The sequence below is a fragment of the Strix uralensis genome, chromosome 10, assembly GCF_047716275.1.
Source record: "Strix uralensis isolate ZFMK-TIS-50842 chromosome 10, bStrUra1, whole genome shotgun sequence".
NCBI classification, from domain to species: Eukaryota; Metazoa; Chordata; class Aves; order Strigiformes; family Strigidae; genus Strix; species Strix uralensis.
This window is the reverse complement of record NC_133981.1, coordinates 20402017-20418079: the sequence shown is the minus strand read 5'-3', so window position 1 is coordinate 20418079 and position 16063 is coordinate 20402017. Positions and strand designations below refer to the sequence as shown.

Here is a 16063-nt window from a genome sequence, read left to right as displayed (position 1 = left end):
ACAGCCAAATCCCCTCACCATCTCCAACAAAAAGAGCTGTTTCTCTCTCTGCCCACCACACCTTCAGACCAAGGCTCTGATTTACATGGTCCTACCGTCCTTGCTGTCTGTGGCTGGCACTGGGATGGCGTGACTCCACTGTCAGTCCCCACCGTGCTGCTCAGAGCATGCTGCTCCAAAGGTCCCCTCCAACCTGACCCCCTTCACAGACTTCTTGTCTTCATAAGAACAGTGTCTGCCACAGGCAGATGTTCTACATCTCCACCAGCAGCCCCTGCTGTGGGCAGGGGAAGAGATCTCATGACACAGGAGCCCACGCACCCATGGAGCAGCCTGGATTCAAGAGTCAGTGCCCTGGCCTGTCCTACCACATCCTACCAGCCCCCAACAAGTCATCCCACCAAGCTGAGCATCACAGACATGATCCAAGTGACACCGCCCCTAAAGCAGTAGTCTGTAATCCTATGTAGCATGTTTGGAGGCCACCAAGCATCCCCAGCCCACTCTGCTCTCACCACCATCTCTCCCACGGCAGAGAGGGTGATAACCTACAATGATGGGTGCTGGTTACTGTGCTGGGGATTGATCCTGAGGTTCTTTATCCACTAATCATTCAATACAAGACGCAGCAGGAGCAAGAGCAAAGATCCAGGATGTCACCCTCCTGCTGAGAGCCCCTACACCTCCCCTGTAATGTCACACTTCTCCTCCCCTGCTTTCCTCCAGCATCTCAGGCTCTTTACTGCATCTGGCATACCTTTAGGAAGATGCCATGGGAACCTCTCGCTTTGCCCCCATCCCAGCTGTGTGCCTGAACAAGGTGTCCATTGAGGTCTGCATCAACTCCCTGCAAGAGGGGCTCATCTGACGAGTTACAAGGGCATCTCTTGGGTTGGTCCTGCAGTGGACATCAGTGACACTGCTCAAATCAGCAGAGGCACATGGGGCTTCTTGAGGCACAGGGCTCCACAGCTGCCCCACCAGCACAGCTGCCGGGTCTCACTTGAAGAGCAAAGGCAGAAAAATCCTGTGCTAGAACCAGGTACACCTGAATGAACTGGGTTGTTGGTGTGCTGTTTTTTTTTTTTTTCTCTCCAGCATTTATTTATAAAACCCTTTCTGATATCCATAAAACACTATGGCAGCTTTAGCTTGTCCTGCTTCCTCTCTGTGCTTCTACTTTGCCTATTTTTGCTGCCTCCAACCTTTCATGTGTACAACAGTAACACTTTTCAAAGCTTCTCAAGGTCAAGAAAGTCCCTAACAAGGCGTGTTAGGGCAGTTATTGATCTTATCTCAGTATTTCCCAGAGCAGCTCTGAACTGTGAAACGTCAGTCAGGAGATGGAAAGTTACTCAGGCCCTTCCCAGGCTGGTGAATTTTAAAATTCATGACACCCAACTCGTGAGAATATCAAATCCTCTTGCAGCGATAGCCCTGTATGTCTGTCTGCACGTCCCTGCTGCAAGGTCGCAGTCCCCTCTGTCTACTCGAGGACAGCTCGGGCAGGTTTCTGAAGGATGAGTCTGTTCCACAAAAGTTTCATGGACAGAATACCATCACCCCTTCGAAGCAGATTTGTAACACCTACCGAAATAAATGCTGGAAAAAGCAAAGCTTAGCAGGTGACAGGAGCTGGCATGAAGACCTATCCACGTTATACGGGCAAAAAGTGTTTCCCTAAACTATTCTTTGGTGCTTCCTAGGAAACAGCATGATCAATACTGGAGAGATGAAGTTTCACCATCAATTACAGCAGAACTAAATCCATGCTGCTGTCTAATGGGGCAGTTGTCCTTCGCATTCCCAGCCTGAACTGCAGCAGAACTGGCAGAGCCTTCCTTCCGTAGGCTCCCGTTGCTGGCCCAGCTCAGCGGAGCCAGAGCAGCCCCCTGGTTTCCCCAGGGCTTGCAGGCACCACCTTGTGCCCCCCTCCCACTGCTCACTACCTTCTGCAAGAGCAACGAGCAGTGGTAATGGCAGTGAGCAATGCTGCTACAATTCATGGCAAAATGTTGGGTCTTGCAGATTTGCCTGCAGCACCCTCTTGGAGAATATTGGCCCGTGGGTGTTGTTCATCCCAGCTGGTTGTTGGGAGCAGACTGGGCAGCAGCTGGCACATGGGGGCTGTAGGACTGATGCAGTGGTGTGGGCAGGCACCCAGCCCGCAGCGAGGTGGTGGCTCCTGTTCTCTTACGGGCTCTTGAGGAGGACATCTACGGTGGAGACTCAGGTATGACGTCTGCCCTCATACCCACCTGCCATCCAGCACCACGGGCTGGCCCACAGCAGCAATACTGACACACCAAAAGCCAAAGGGCTCCCTGATTTAAGCCCAAATCTTTGCACTGTCTGCTCCATGGTGAGCACTCAGGCTTTGCTCTTGACATACCCTCTGGCCTTCCCGGCAAGACAGCTCAGGAGAACACGTTGGCACTGCCGGCCCAGGCAGCTTGCTAGCCCAGGAGCACAGCAATACGATAGGCAGCGGCTCCAAGTCCTAGGGCACAGCAAATATGCTCTGGAAAGCCAGCCTGGCATAAGGGAAGCATCATTCACTTCAAATACATCTTCATTTAGAAGCGAGGAAGGCAGAAATCCCTTACCTCGCTCAGCCACTGTCACCCCTCTGAATATATAGTTTGGTTTTATGAACCATTGAAAACAATCTGCAGGCGCGGGCAGCAGCTTCCTCCAAAGCATTAATCAGCAGGGTTCACATACGGCCAACATTTGTCCGTTCATAATATAATTGCATCTAAAGGAGGAAAAGAATCTGGAGCTCTGGGGTTTTTTTCTGATTAAAGAAAGGAACAGCAGTTCTTAAGATAATTTTCTAAGTGGCCAGAAGCTGAGAGCAGGCTCAGCAAGGCAAAGCCCAGCATTTGGAGTAGTCCTAGAACCCCCCAAAGACATGACCAGCAGAAGACAAGGGTCTGCAGCAGACACGGAGGTAACACCTAATGGGGTTCTGCAGAAAAACAGCAGCGGGGTCCAGAGGGGCTGCCACAGCGACGCAAGTCACCTGGGTGGGACACGGGTGCACGGTGTGCCTCACCCACCTGATGGGACTCCACTCAACTCGGACTATTCTGCTGGGTTACACATCACCGCTGACCCCCAGCCCCACTTCAGCCCCCCGTGGTTGCAGGAGGAGCCAGCGGGGAGCGCGGCACTGCCCAGCCCAGCAGCAGGAGCTGGCTTAATTACAGCGGGTTAAGCAGCACAAAAAACTCCTGAGTCACAGCAAGCAGTTAATTACCAATCCGTAAAGGGATTTGAGGGCTCACGCTGGCAAAGCCGACTTCATCTTGCTCTGTCATACGCTGCGCTCTCCATTTGACTTAAGTTTATGTGACTGACCTGAATATTTATACCCTTGGGGCTGGGGTACTTCTTAAAAATCATGATTTCTACACAAAAATTCAGGAGAAACTTGGCAATTGCTGCACTCTATGGCCTGCATCTCTGGCTACCTCTTCCTCTTGCACGGAACTCCGGGGTTTAACCCCTTGCCCACCCTTCAGCGTGGCATCTCACTACTCCTCCTGTACCTGGAGCAGGGACCTGGCCGTCTCAGCATCCCGATGAGCCCTGGGGACCCTGCCAAGCTGTCATCGCAGGATGCCCGATTCCAGGGAAAACAGCCTCAAAGGGGTGACTGGCAACAGCTGCTCCCTGCTACATCAGGGGCCGCAGAGTGTATCTGTCTGTACCCTTCAGCCCTCTGAGCATGGTAGGAATAATAGGACCCAGATTCCTACGGAAAAAATGATACCTGCAAACTTTAAGTGCCTGTCCCTGCTCGTCACCTGCCCGCCCCATGACCACATGCTCTTTGGGAAGGGTTTCAAGCATCACACAGAGGAAGGACACAGGGCTCTCTGGGGCAGCAAGCTGCTGGATCCCCAACACAGGCACTGCCTGCACTCCAGAGGGCAGGAGGCAGGTGTTTCTTAAGGCACCTACATCCTGCTTTTCCCCCTGGAAGGAGGTGGCGGGGCATTCCAGGAGCCATACATGGCCCCTGATGCCAGACCAGGGCTCAGATTTCCACCTGGGACAGCACTGAGCTGGAGGCACTCTCTTAACCCAGCTAATCCTCTTTGGCCAGAAGCTACTGGCTAATTACATTCCCAGCAAGAGCACGGACCCTCGGGAAGGGGACAGGGAGGCATGGCACACCAGGGTCAAACATGGCCTCGTGGCTGCCAGCTCCCACCTGCAGCGAGGGCAGGCGAGGCTGGAGCCCAATGCTCCTCTCTGATCACTTTTTCCCTATGAAATCTATGTGCTGACATCAAAATAATTCCGTCACAAAACCTTTCCTCAGCCCCACTTCTCTAACCCATCCTCTTGTTGCCAGCAGCGACACCGTGTTCTTCACAAAGCCTGATCTCACAGGGTTTTTTCCATCTAATTGAACTCCCTTTTTCACAGCCGTTCCTTCCTGCAACCAAGCACAGGAGCCACCACAGTTGCTTCTGCAAGTAGGACAGGCTCAGCCCCTTCCTTAGCGTCAGCATCGCGAACCCGAGCAGTGCAGCATCGTACCCTGAGGAGCTGTTCTGCTCCAGGCCCAATTTTGCCCAGCAGGAGTTCTTGGAGCATGATGGAAAGAGAAGCCCAGGGCTTTCCAGAAAATACTTGATGCGGTGATTCACAAGCTCTTTGCAAGAAATCAGTCTGAACAGGCTTGTTTGTACCTGGCTGCAGGTACAAGGGGAGCAGCAGAAGGGGAACATGTCCCACGAAGGACTCAAGTGAACGCCGCTCCTGCATTTTGCTGACTTGCCATATTGCATCCAGGATAACTCATGTGATATGCATATAACATATTATATATGCATACAATAAGGAACCTAACAGCACTGACTAGTGAGACCAGACAGAGAGATGCAGCAGCACGCCGATGACAACACAAGTGTTATAAAGAGAAGGATGGTTTCTATAATGCGTGGGGAAAGCAAGAAAACAAATGCAATTTTAGGATCTGGATGTGGTATGGTGAGTACCACAAATCAGTCAGAGGACCCTCCTGAGGGTAAGGCACCCGCTGGAGGTCATGGCCTGGCACCCAGGGATCAGCAGCGTTCTTCAATGAAACTTGTCACCGCTCCTGTTTCAGGCTGGTTAATTAGGCAAAGGGGCATCCTGCCACGCTCATTTAGTAACACAACATGCATAGTTCATTCGTTCCTTAATACAAAACCTCTGGAGTCAATTGGGGTCAATCAGGGTTACCAGGAGAGCATTGTGCAAGCACAGGGCAATCACGCTGCAAGTCAGCTCTTGCCAGATCACTTACTCTCACAGCAGACTGCCATAAACTGGTGTGATTTCTGAAATCCCCAGTGAAACAGCCCAGCACTTGCTCTTCCTGCAACAGAAACCTCTTTCCTGCCTGCATGTCACCAGGCTGAAGCTGTAGGGAATTTGGGAGAGCCCCAAAGTGCCAACTCTGACTTGGTGGGAACAGCTCATGGTGCTGTTCCCAGGAGCCAGCTCCTGGAGGAGGTGTGATGAGGTGGGAGGAAGCTCCAGGCACCTGTACTTCTGGTAATTCACATAAACAACTTATTTAAAGCTGCATAACACGTATCATGGCAAGCAAGCAAAAGAAGTGGAGGTCAGGCACACTTTTGGGCTTCCTCTTTCTGCTGGTCATCCACAGCTTCCAGAGTCATGGGTCACCACAACCCACATACTTCTGGGATGTGCTGCCAAAATGCCATGCTTGTACCTGAACTCTTCAAGTGCCCTAGTCTTCAAGTCCTCACCATCACCTTCTGACCATGCCCGCCAAGACCCAGGGCCAAAGGAAAGCCAAGCCTTGATGGTGGATCTTGTGGGAGCTCTGGGCTTGGAGGCACTACTGCTTACAGGTGGGATGCTCTTGAAGCAACCTTCACCTGGACCGGACTACATGAACACTCAGCCCACGGCAGTGCAAAGACAATGAGGGAAGCGCAAGTCACACTTTTCTTTTGGTGGCTTGGCACCTACGCAACTCAGCCAGTGAGTCCACAGAAAAAGAACACTTTTAGTATTTTCTTCCCTTTTGATAGGTTTGAGTGCACTTGGCTGAATGAAGTGCTAGGGAGGAGGCAGCTCCTTGGATATGTCCCCAGGTGGCTGCAGAGGGTGGGAGGGGACGGCAGGGACCCAGAGCCTCTAACTCCATCTTTAGATCAGGAGTGGGATGGGGATGAAAATACCATGGGTAAATAATAACACATCTTTCCAGGGAAATCAGAAGTTTCAGGGGGCTGCAAATAGGGGCAAAAGCCTTCCCTGCTTTCTGCATTTCGCTCTCAATTTTCTTCTCCCCATTTCATAACCGTGATCATCAGACAGCAACACCTCCTGTAACCCCCGCTGCTGCTGAGAGTGGCCCAGAGGTTTGACCAGTTGCTCCTCCTGATACTGACTGTGTGTCCAGCTAGTTGGGACCTGTCACGTCCTGCTGGTCACCCATGCACACGGCAGAAACACACACAGACGTGCAGCAGGAGGTCTGCTTCCAGCAATGTGCAACAGCCTAACACGGTCTCACCTCCACCAGCAGGCTAGTACATCTCATGGTGTCCCACCCTCCCTGCAGAAGGATGCAGCTTCTCCATACCTCCCCGACTCCTTCCCAAAGATCTGCTTTGGCCACATCTTCCCTCCAAGATCCACCTCAGCCACTTGCAGGGACTATTCCTCAACAGCCATGATGAATTTGGAAGTCAGCACATGCTAAAACACTAGGGTTAGTAGGTGTTAGGATGCTCTCCACCCTCAGCATTATGCATGATGCCACCAAGAAGCCAGGGTTCCCAGGGAAGCAGTGCTGCCAGCATGCCCTCTGGCTCCCATCGTACTACTGGGGTCATCCAGCCCCCCAACAAATACCAGTTTTGGTTTGACTGGTGCTTCCCATCAAGCTGCGACAGCCCAAACCAATACGGGGAGAGCAGTCGACTGCTTGCAACTTTATTTGCAGAAAATGCATTCTTTCAGAACTGTTTTGCTGCAAAACTCCATCCTTCCTCCAAAACCCAGGCCACTGTGGCCCAAGTCCTCTCCCTCCCTGTGACTCACGCCGCTTGAAGCCGGGGGCAAAGGCTTTGCCCAGGCTCCAGTGGTACACGCAGAGTGTGCTGCCCGTCTCACCTGCAGCTCACACTCCTCTGCACATACCAGACCAGGGCTCAAATCTCCTTATTAGTCTTCACACAACTTCCAAGGGCAGCTTACAGTCAAGGTCCTAATTCATAAAGCAATTAATGGATCAAGCCTCGCTACTTCAAAGAGTGCGTTCTGGTATTTGCCTGAATCTCGGGGCTTGGGACAAGCTCATGTGAGCTGCAGGCAAAAAGAGGATCAGACCACAGACCAATTTCCTCAGAAGATCAAGCAAAACTAAAATCCGACTGCGTTAACAGATCTTGCAATGTTTTCCTTTCCTCAGAACGTTTTTGTTAAGAACATTCACAGCTCAAGTGCTGCATTTCTTCCTCAACTCTTAAAACAATAAATCCCATAAATCAACTCATCCGTTCCGAGCCAGATAATGATTCTGTGTAAAGGGAAACAAAACCCAAGGCATCACAAAACCCAGGTGGGACTTCGCTGTGGGTCTTCACTCTGTGTGAAGGCACAGTGATGAGCAGCAGTAAGAAACCCTAAGACTGGCATACGTGCAAGGGTGAGTTGGCCAAGGGTGTCTGAAGGTGTTTACTCAAAGCTGAGGGAGCCAAGACAGAGCCCAGCCTTCAAAATCTGAAATTTAATCCCAGGTGTCAGCTGGTGACCCTGGAGACAAGCACTGGGGAGAGGTCACCTTTCCGTGGTACCTGCAGAGCACACCACGTTATCGGGTACAACCCAACCCCAAATTAATTCTCTAATTAATTATTTAACAGTCCAAGGCCACGGGGAGCACATTAAAGCCATTTCACCAACCCATGAGCTTTCTGAAGCCTGGAAACACATTCTTGCCCAAGGGCACACCAATATGGGGCTTCAGCCCTACCCAAGGGACTAAACAACCTGGACACCTTCTTTTCTCACCCAAGCGCTCAGGGTAGGAAGGAAGCAGTGGTAGGAGCAACAAGCAGAGCATTTCCATTGAAAATAGCATTATGTACCAGGAGGCAGCTATCTAACAGGTTTACACCTCCGCATGCACGCCGAGCACCGCGCCAGCAGAGTGGCTCTCCTCCACCATGAACGTGACCATGAACAGCAGCAGCTTCAGGAAGAGGAGAGAATTACTGGGTGTAATTGAAACTGCAGGGAGGAGCTAGGGATATAAAATGTAATTATCTGCCATGGAACGAAGCCAGGATTAGCAATCTTACTTCTAGTCATTTAAAGTTCCCATTAACTTTTCCATGTGCTGATGATATCATTTTGTGTCTTACTGGCTGTGAGACACAGCACTTCCAGAAGAAAGCCCTGGACCTCCCCTTGTAAGGGTCTCAAATCAGCTGTAGAGGAGGGGGTGAAGGTCTAGACTTCAAGAGAGGCCTTCTCCAAGGGTCTGGAATATTTCTCTCCCTAGCTATCTCCTCAACTACAGTTGGTGAGACTGGGTGAACTTCAGACCACCTCAACCTCCCTTCTCTCCTTACACTCCATCTCAGCAGGCTGCAAGACACCCAGCCAATTCACACCCAAACAGCATTGTGGATGTCTCCACATCCATCCTGTGCTCAGCCCATTCCCTTGCTCTGCACCCAGGCACAACGGAGCAGGAACTCTGCTATCTGGAGAGGGCAGCAAGCTCCAACGGGCCATTGCATGCCCTCAGCTGGTTTGAAATCCTCTTGCTGAGGTCCTGCCACTTTCCCACCCCTACCATTTTCCTTGCACCCTCACCATGTGAGGACACAGGAGCTGCAGAACGTCCTTCACTAGCCTCATCCCAAGCCTGGCCAAGGTGTCCATCCAAGGCACCAGGAGGACGATACTTGTTGGTGACTCCAGCACCTGCATGACCTGCTTCTATTCCCTAGCCCTTGGACACCTTTGGGGAGCAGTGGACACTGCTGGGGGTGCCCTGAACAACAGTCACCCCTTGCATGAAACCAGCATGAAATCAGTGTACTCATATGAAATCCATGTCTTTGTTAAGAGGTGGAGGACCATGGCCTCCAGCCTTCAGGCTTCTCCTAGTAGGGACTTGGTTTCAACAGCTTCTTAAAGGCTTTTTTTAAACCTTTGAAGGGAAAAGCACTATCTTGTCTCCATTTTAAGTGAGGAGAGAGGACTGACCCTCGGATCAGAAGGCGCCCACCCCTGCCAGCCCCCTTACCTCTACCAGGTGAGGCGTGGGGTTGAAGCCACACATGTTGCAGACCTGCTGCCGGCAGGTTGTGCAGGTGTTGTAGTTGGGGGGCTCACCGGAGCCCACGTTGATCTCTGCCTTGCAGAGGGGGCACAAGACCCTTGCTTTCGGCACTTCCTTTGGCTTGACGCCCTGCTCCGGCTTGCCCGGCTTCACGCCTGGTGCAGCACCAGCCCGGCCCTGTGCCCCAGGGGCTTTGGGACCAGCTTCTTTGCTGGCATCACTGAAGACGATTTTTGGAGGCACTTTGCCAGGAGACGGCTGGCTCGGAGTGGGAGCCTCTGGCTGGACGGACATGAGCGTGCTCGCCTGGGTCAGGAGGGACGCCCCAAAGCCAAAGAGTTTCCCTGTGAGCCCCTCCTGGGGCTGCTCTTGTGCTCCAGCCCCAGGGGCCGGGGCAGCAGGCTTCGCCCCAGCATCTCCTGTCATCTTTCTCTGCTCAGAGGGGGAAGGCTTGGCTTGCTGATGCTGCGGGGAGGACCTGGCCGCCTCCTGAGGTTTTGGCTGGCCTTGGCTGTGCGGTTCCTTCTGCGGTGTCGTGGGGTGAGGTTTGGGGGGCTCGGACGGCAGGGTGCGGGTGGCCGGTGGGGATTTATCTGCACCTGGGGCCGGTGGGTGCTTGGCCGGGGAGTGGGAGGGGGACGGCGAAGGAGAGTGCAGCTGCTGCTGGCTCTTGGAGCGAGGAGCAGTGGTCATGTCCATCCCCAGTGCCCGCTGCATCTGGCAGTTCAAGCACAACCATTCCTTCACCTGTAAGACAAGGAGAAGACACAGGCAGTGAGCAAACTACAGCCACTCACAGGCAGCCCCAGCGCACCCTTAGGTTCCCCTAAACAAACCCTATGTAACTACAGGAACAAGCCACCAGACCCTGAAAAACATTTTGGTACCACATTCTTCATGAAAAGCATCTCGCAGTCAGGGTGAACAGACCCCATCTGTCACAGGTACCCATGGCACAACACGCCAGTGCAAAAGCAAGCTTTAATTAGCGTTGGTTTGCTTCCAAGGCTTCTGCTGTAAAGCTCCTGCTAGCCACGAGGCTCTGCCTGCAGGCAGCACATTTTGTGCCTCTCCCAGCAGAGAGGGGCCTTTCCGAGGGCCCCCGGCCTCTCCACCTCCCTAAAGCCTGTATTTTTTCCTCCTGCTTGGCGACCAGAGCTAGCACGGAAAACAACCAGGGCCCCTCAGAGCAGAGGGCTGGCAGGAGGTCCAGCACAGCTCTACAGAGGAATGCCACTATAATGCATGTGTACAACTGCAATGCTCCCCAGCACCAGCACACTGCCTGCTGCCACCAGGCACCTCCCGGAGGAAAAGCTGCCGTGACATGCCTGATGCTTCCCCGGGGCCATCAGAGATGGATTTTCTGGAATCGATGCAATGGTTGTGATATTCCACCCCAAAATTGGGGACTGCAGCGCATAAGGGACAGCAGGGAGGGGGTTCTCCTCACATGATGCATCTGTGCTGCTGGGCAGGCAAAGCACTGGCTGGGGAGTAAATGGTTAATTTTCACTCTCCTCACGATGAACTTTTGGATGCAAATGAAAAATATAATGCTCCCTTGCTAAGTGGTGATAAATGAAAGACTTCCCCCCGAGAGACGTTCCCTGTGACACGCTAATGTCTGAATTAAGTTAATTAAAGAGGCTGTATGAAAGCTGTGAGCTTTCCCATACGAGGAATCCCCAGGATGCTCAGCGGCTGTGCAAATATTAATATATAGCACAGTCAGCAGGACAACCGGGTCTGCCTGCAAATGATTTCTCTGAGACAAGCAACTAAGGTGACAAAAAGGACCAGGGCATTCCCAAAAATCAGAGCAGCTTCCAGGACAAGAGAACTCAGAGCCCGGCATGGGCCGCTGCAGGCGCAGCACCCAACAGGTCCCAGACCCTGCGCTCTCCTGGGGCTGCATGCACTGCATGAGACATGGATTTTCCTGCCTTTTGTTTCAGGAGCAGCCTCCTCATCCCAGTGTTAAGGAGCACCTCTAAGGCTCGGCTTAATCCCCACTGCAGAGATATTAACTGCCCCATCACCTCACTCAGCCCAATGTCTTGAGGTCTGTGTGGCCTTTTGGTCCTGCAGTTGGAGGCACGGGTGCTGCACAACTGATTCATAACTTGGCCATAGGGTTTTCCCCCCTACACTCCAACCACAGCAACATTTTAACATTTTTCTGCTCACAGAAGCTGCCCACAGAGATGCAGTCGGGTGTTTCAGCAGGTCCTGTGATGGAACAGGATGGCAAGTCCCTGAGAGGGGAGGCAGATATGCCCTGAGCCCCTCTTTACAGGTCCCCTCCCCAGGAAGACTCTCATAAAGCCTGGCCTTCAAATAATAAACTCTTTTAAAATAGAGAAAATTCAGATCAACTAAGAAACATGGATTAAAATTAAAGGGGGGTGCATGAACAAACCTCCACATGCTCACTATGCCCCTTCCACTCTCCACCCAGCACCTGGCTGGCTCAGCAGGTTGCAGAAAGCTCTGCATTGCCTTAGTCCCCAAAACTCTTCCCATCACCTTACAAGCCTGGTTGCATGCCAGCTCTGTGCTCTTCTCAGCCTTCACTGTGCTTTGCGGAGCTCCCACGCCACTATCCTCACCAGCCTCTGCTTGGGTATTTCACTCAGAGCCGAGTGAAAAACAGCCTCAATTTTTGCCCAGCAATTTTGTGTTATATCGTTGTTGCTCCAAATGGGCCACATTATATTTAGTTCCTGAAAATATTGCTTTAGTTTTTATAATTTCTTATGGTCTTGCTGTCTCTCTTCTGACATACAGAATTCCTCACGTTATTTTTGCTTTCACACCCCCTGGAATTTCTTCCCACTATTCTATTTCAGGAGAGCATCTCCCAAAATCCTGTCAGCTTTGCCCGCCATCCCCATCAGCTCAAATTAAGGGAGAACCAATCCTTTCTATTCAGGTTTTCTCTCCCCGCAAAGTTCCCCAGTATTTGAGAAATACAAGTCTTCCCTCTCCGCATAATCTCCTGTCTCACACTTTAAGACCCTCGAGGTGAGGTGAAAGCTGGGGGAAGAGATCTTCCCAGACCTGCCACCAGTGCTGTTTGCATATTGATTTTAAGGGACCATGACCACAAGGTACACAGCAAAGGACATGCTCCAAACTCCTGGTTTTGTATAGTCTGTATTTATTGTAGCCTGGCACAAGATTGAGCTTATTTTCTGGAATAGGAAAAATACTTTGCCTCTCTCCTGCATAAACTTCCAAACAATCAAACAAAATATTGAGGGAATTCAATTGATTGCTCTCAACTGTCTGCCAGCTTTAATGAGAAGCAAGCGCTGCTGGTGAATACTGAACAGCTCACAGCTCCAGCTTTGCTGGTTCACCCCCTGCCCGCACCACGCACAGTGCCTGCTTTGTCCCTGGCCAAGGCTTGTGCAGAAGAGCTGCTCCCTGGGCACCAGGAGGTGCCATCCCCGGGTCCCACAGCCATGCAAGCTGCATATGGCTCATGGACAAGCTCAGGGGCTGGGGAACACAGTGATCATTGGAGCTTTCTCACTTTCCACAATAAACCTGACCTATGCGACCAAGACAGAAAAAAGCCAGGGGGCTTTCAGATGGGATAGAAACCATCAAATTGCACTCCGTGACTTGGTAAGCAACTGCTGAGGAACGTCTGTCCTGAGGAGCAGGAGAAAGCTGCGGGGAATATAGCGGGGCGGTGCGCTCCCAGAGTAAGCATTTGAAATGTAAATTTAGTTGGGATTATCACAAATTGCCTGACCGGCCTCTACAGATGCAATTGATGACACAATGTGTGGATTACACAGATCAAAGATGATTTAAAGGGTCCTGAAGGGAAAATACTAAAGAGGAAGGGCCAAGTCATCTTGCCAAACATTCTTCCCCCAAGAAAAAGAAAGGAGGATGGAAAAGCCTGGGCGTAAATCTTTACTAAACTAAACCCTGAAAGTTTTGATTTGATGGAAAACTGGGCAAATAAGACACAGAAATAGATGAAACAGTGGACTGTTCAGTTGGCTTGCATTGCTGCCCTCTAAACACTCTCACTTCTTGCCTGCAGACTCGTCATGCAGGGGGAAGATGCTTGGAAAACAGTAGAGAAATAGGGGGCAAGAATATGAAAAGAATAACTTATCCTACTACTTCACCACTGCTAACAGCCTGGGTAACTAGCAGAATGAAATGCCTGTCAGTGAGAAGAGAAAAACCCAACATTATTGAAAACTCTAGTTCCAGCTCACTTTGTGGGAATGCTGAAGTCACCATTATACCCTAAAATAAGGGGAGGTAAAACTGGGCTGTCTTGAATAGTCTGAGACCAGCTGCTCAGAGCATGCTAACCTCCTTCACCCCAGGAAATCTGACTGGCAGAAATACTGAAAAATACAAAGAAAATGGGAATGTAGATGATAGCTCTGAAACCAAGCTGATGCCTCGATGAAGGGCAAACGAGGCGGGATAAAAGCGAAGGTAGTCGCTGTGCAAAACGAAGGGCACCATTAGAAATATAAAATCAGCACACCAAGGTGCTGAGATCTTCCAGAGCTTCAGATCTTCAGAGCTCAGCACACCAACGTCAACCAAGAAGCTGTGAAGTGCTTAAACAATATGAAAACAAAGGAGCTTCAGGAAGAAGTCTCTTGGGGAGCAGTAGGAAGGACTGATGAAGGACATTAGGGACAAAGGTCACGCTAGAAAGGACAGGGGTCCATCACTGGGTGGAGATTGTAAAGCTGTTAATGAGACAGATATGGCAGACGTGCTGTAATTACTGTCATTGAACATTTGGGAAGAAGCAGGATAACACTCATTATGAGGATGAAGCATTTCCAACTTATTAGCAATCGAGAAGAACATTCAACAACATCTACCAGCACCAGAAGATATTTAAATTTGGCAGATCTGAATAATTTTGCAGCCAAGAGATCTAAGAGAACTAAGAAAACTGCTGTGTGCTGATGTTCATTTTTAAGAGGAAATTTTAGAAGACTGGAAGAGTCTTCTGCTTGAATACCCAAGAAGGCACAGGTATGGCCAGAAGGGGACAGCGAGCCAGACGTCTGTCCAAGACAGAAAGACAGCACTGGATTAATGCAGCAGAGAACCAAAGGGCATGCATATACGCCAGTCAACGTGGTTTTAGGAAAAAACAGGTCACGGCAAGCAAGCCTGATTTTATTCTCTGCACATTTGATATTAGTAATGCACAGAAGCAATATCCTTGATGTCCAAAAGGTGTTTTGACCTTGTAATGCATGACATGCTGACAAAAAAAAAAAAGGGGGGGCACTATAAAATATGAATAGTGAATATGCTAAATGGATTTCAGACTAGTTACCTGTCTGGTCTGGGAGACAACGACGATGCACCACTGCTGAAGTATCTCTCTAGTAAGGTCTTCATCTCACTGTGGCTAACACCACTCACACACAGCAGATTTTGATAAAATGCTAAATATTATTGAAGACAAGTCTCTGCTTCCTAGCAAACCTGTGCTCGCCCCGTGTGGGAAGCCCGGAGATGGAGGTAGGAGTGAGGAGGTGGTTCAGCCTCCTCTTCCAGCACCAAGGGACTTCTTCCAGAGCCCTCAACAGTTCCACACCGACATTTTAAGGAAATTAGTAAAACACTGCGGGAGATATAGACCGGATCTGTAAGAGTGATTTCTAGGGATGCAGAAAATGTCTGAAATGAGAGAATTAAAGAGGTTGATCTTTTTCGTTTATCAAAGAAAAGATTAAGAAGTGACTTGATTACGATACAGCAGCACATTCAGGGGAAACAGTATCAGGTACTAAAAGGTTCTTAATTAGGCAGAAAAAGGCATAAAAAGAACTAATGACTGGAAATGGAAGCCAAATATATTAAGCATCACTTTTAACAGCAGATGTTTCTAACCATTAAAGCAAATTATACACATGCTGTTGGGCTCAGCAGAAGACTCAGAGAGGTAAAGCTTGCAGGTCTTTCATCTATAGGGCATTTTATACCCATACTGATCTCAAAACCTTTGAAAGTTTGAACCATCCTGTCTTAACTGACATTTGGTATGTCTGCATCCAACACCTGACTTGCCTCAGCCCCGCACGCAGTGCCCAATGCACCCATGACCACCAGTCTTGCCCTTCCCACTGCAGACCTCTGCAATGTCACAGAATATTCCTCTAAATCCTCTCCCAGATGTGGTTATTCCCCAATGTGTGGACGGGTCTGCAACTTGCAGCACTTGCGGGGTCACCGCTGCCAGATGCGCCTCCTCCTCTCAACGCTACCCTGCAGCTGCGACTACCGACCATTTGCAAAGCCTGTTAGGAATGAAAACTTTCCAATCAGTATTTCCTTAAAAAAATTGTAGGCAGGAATATGCTAGCTGCGCCTGGGGCAGATTTAAACACCAGATAAGAATTATAGATGAGCACATCCATGGCGGGCCAGATCCTGACCCTCTGCAGAGGGATGCAGTACAGGAGAGCAGTGGTTTGCACAGGTACATACGGGGGACCAAAAAGCATCCCTGGGTGCTGCAGCTTACCAATCCCTCTAGAAAAACACCAAGAAAAGCACACAGTTAAAAGTGATCTAAAACAATAGAGACAGCTTGAGCTTATAAGGCTTCTAAAGTTATTCTAACACTACCTATTTTAGGAAACAATGTGGAAACAGCCCATCCCCTGGATTTGTTACCAGGAGATGCAAGGGAGCACTGGTAACGTGCAG

General features: G+C 50.4%; 1 protein-coding gene across 2 annotated transcripts in view; it reads right to left on the bottom strand.

Annotated features, from left to right (window-relative positions):
• BSN (bassoon presynaptic cytomatrix protein) overlaps nucleotides 1-16063 on the bottom strand; it is a 95056-nt gene that overhangs the window by 35585 nt on the left and 43408 nt on the right. For both annotated transcript variants that reach the window (XM_074879616.1, XM_074879617.1), the window contains exon 3: nucleotides 9305-10087. In XM_074879616.1, the coding sequence (XP_074735717.1) occupies nucleotides 9305-10087 (783 nt within the window). The remainder of the gene's footprint in view (nucleotides 1-9304; nucleotides 10088-16063) is intronic.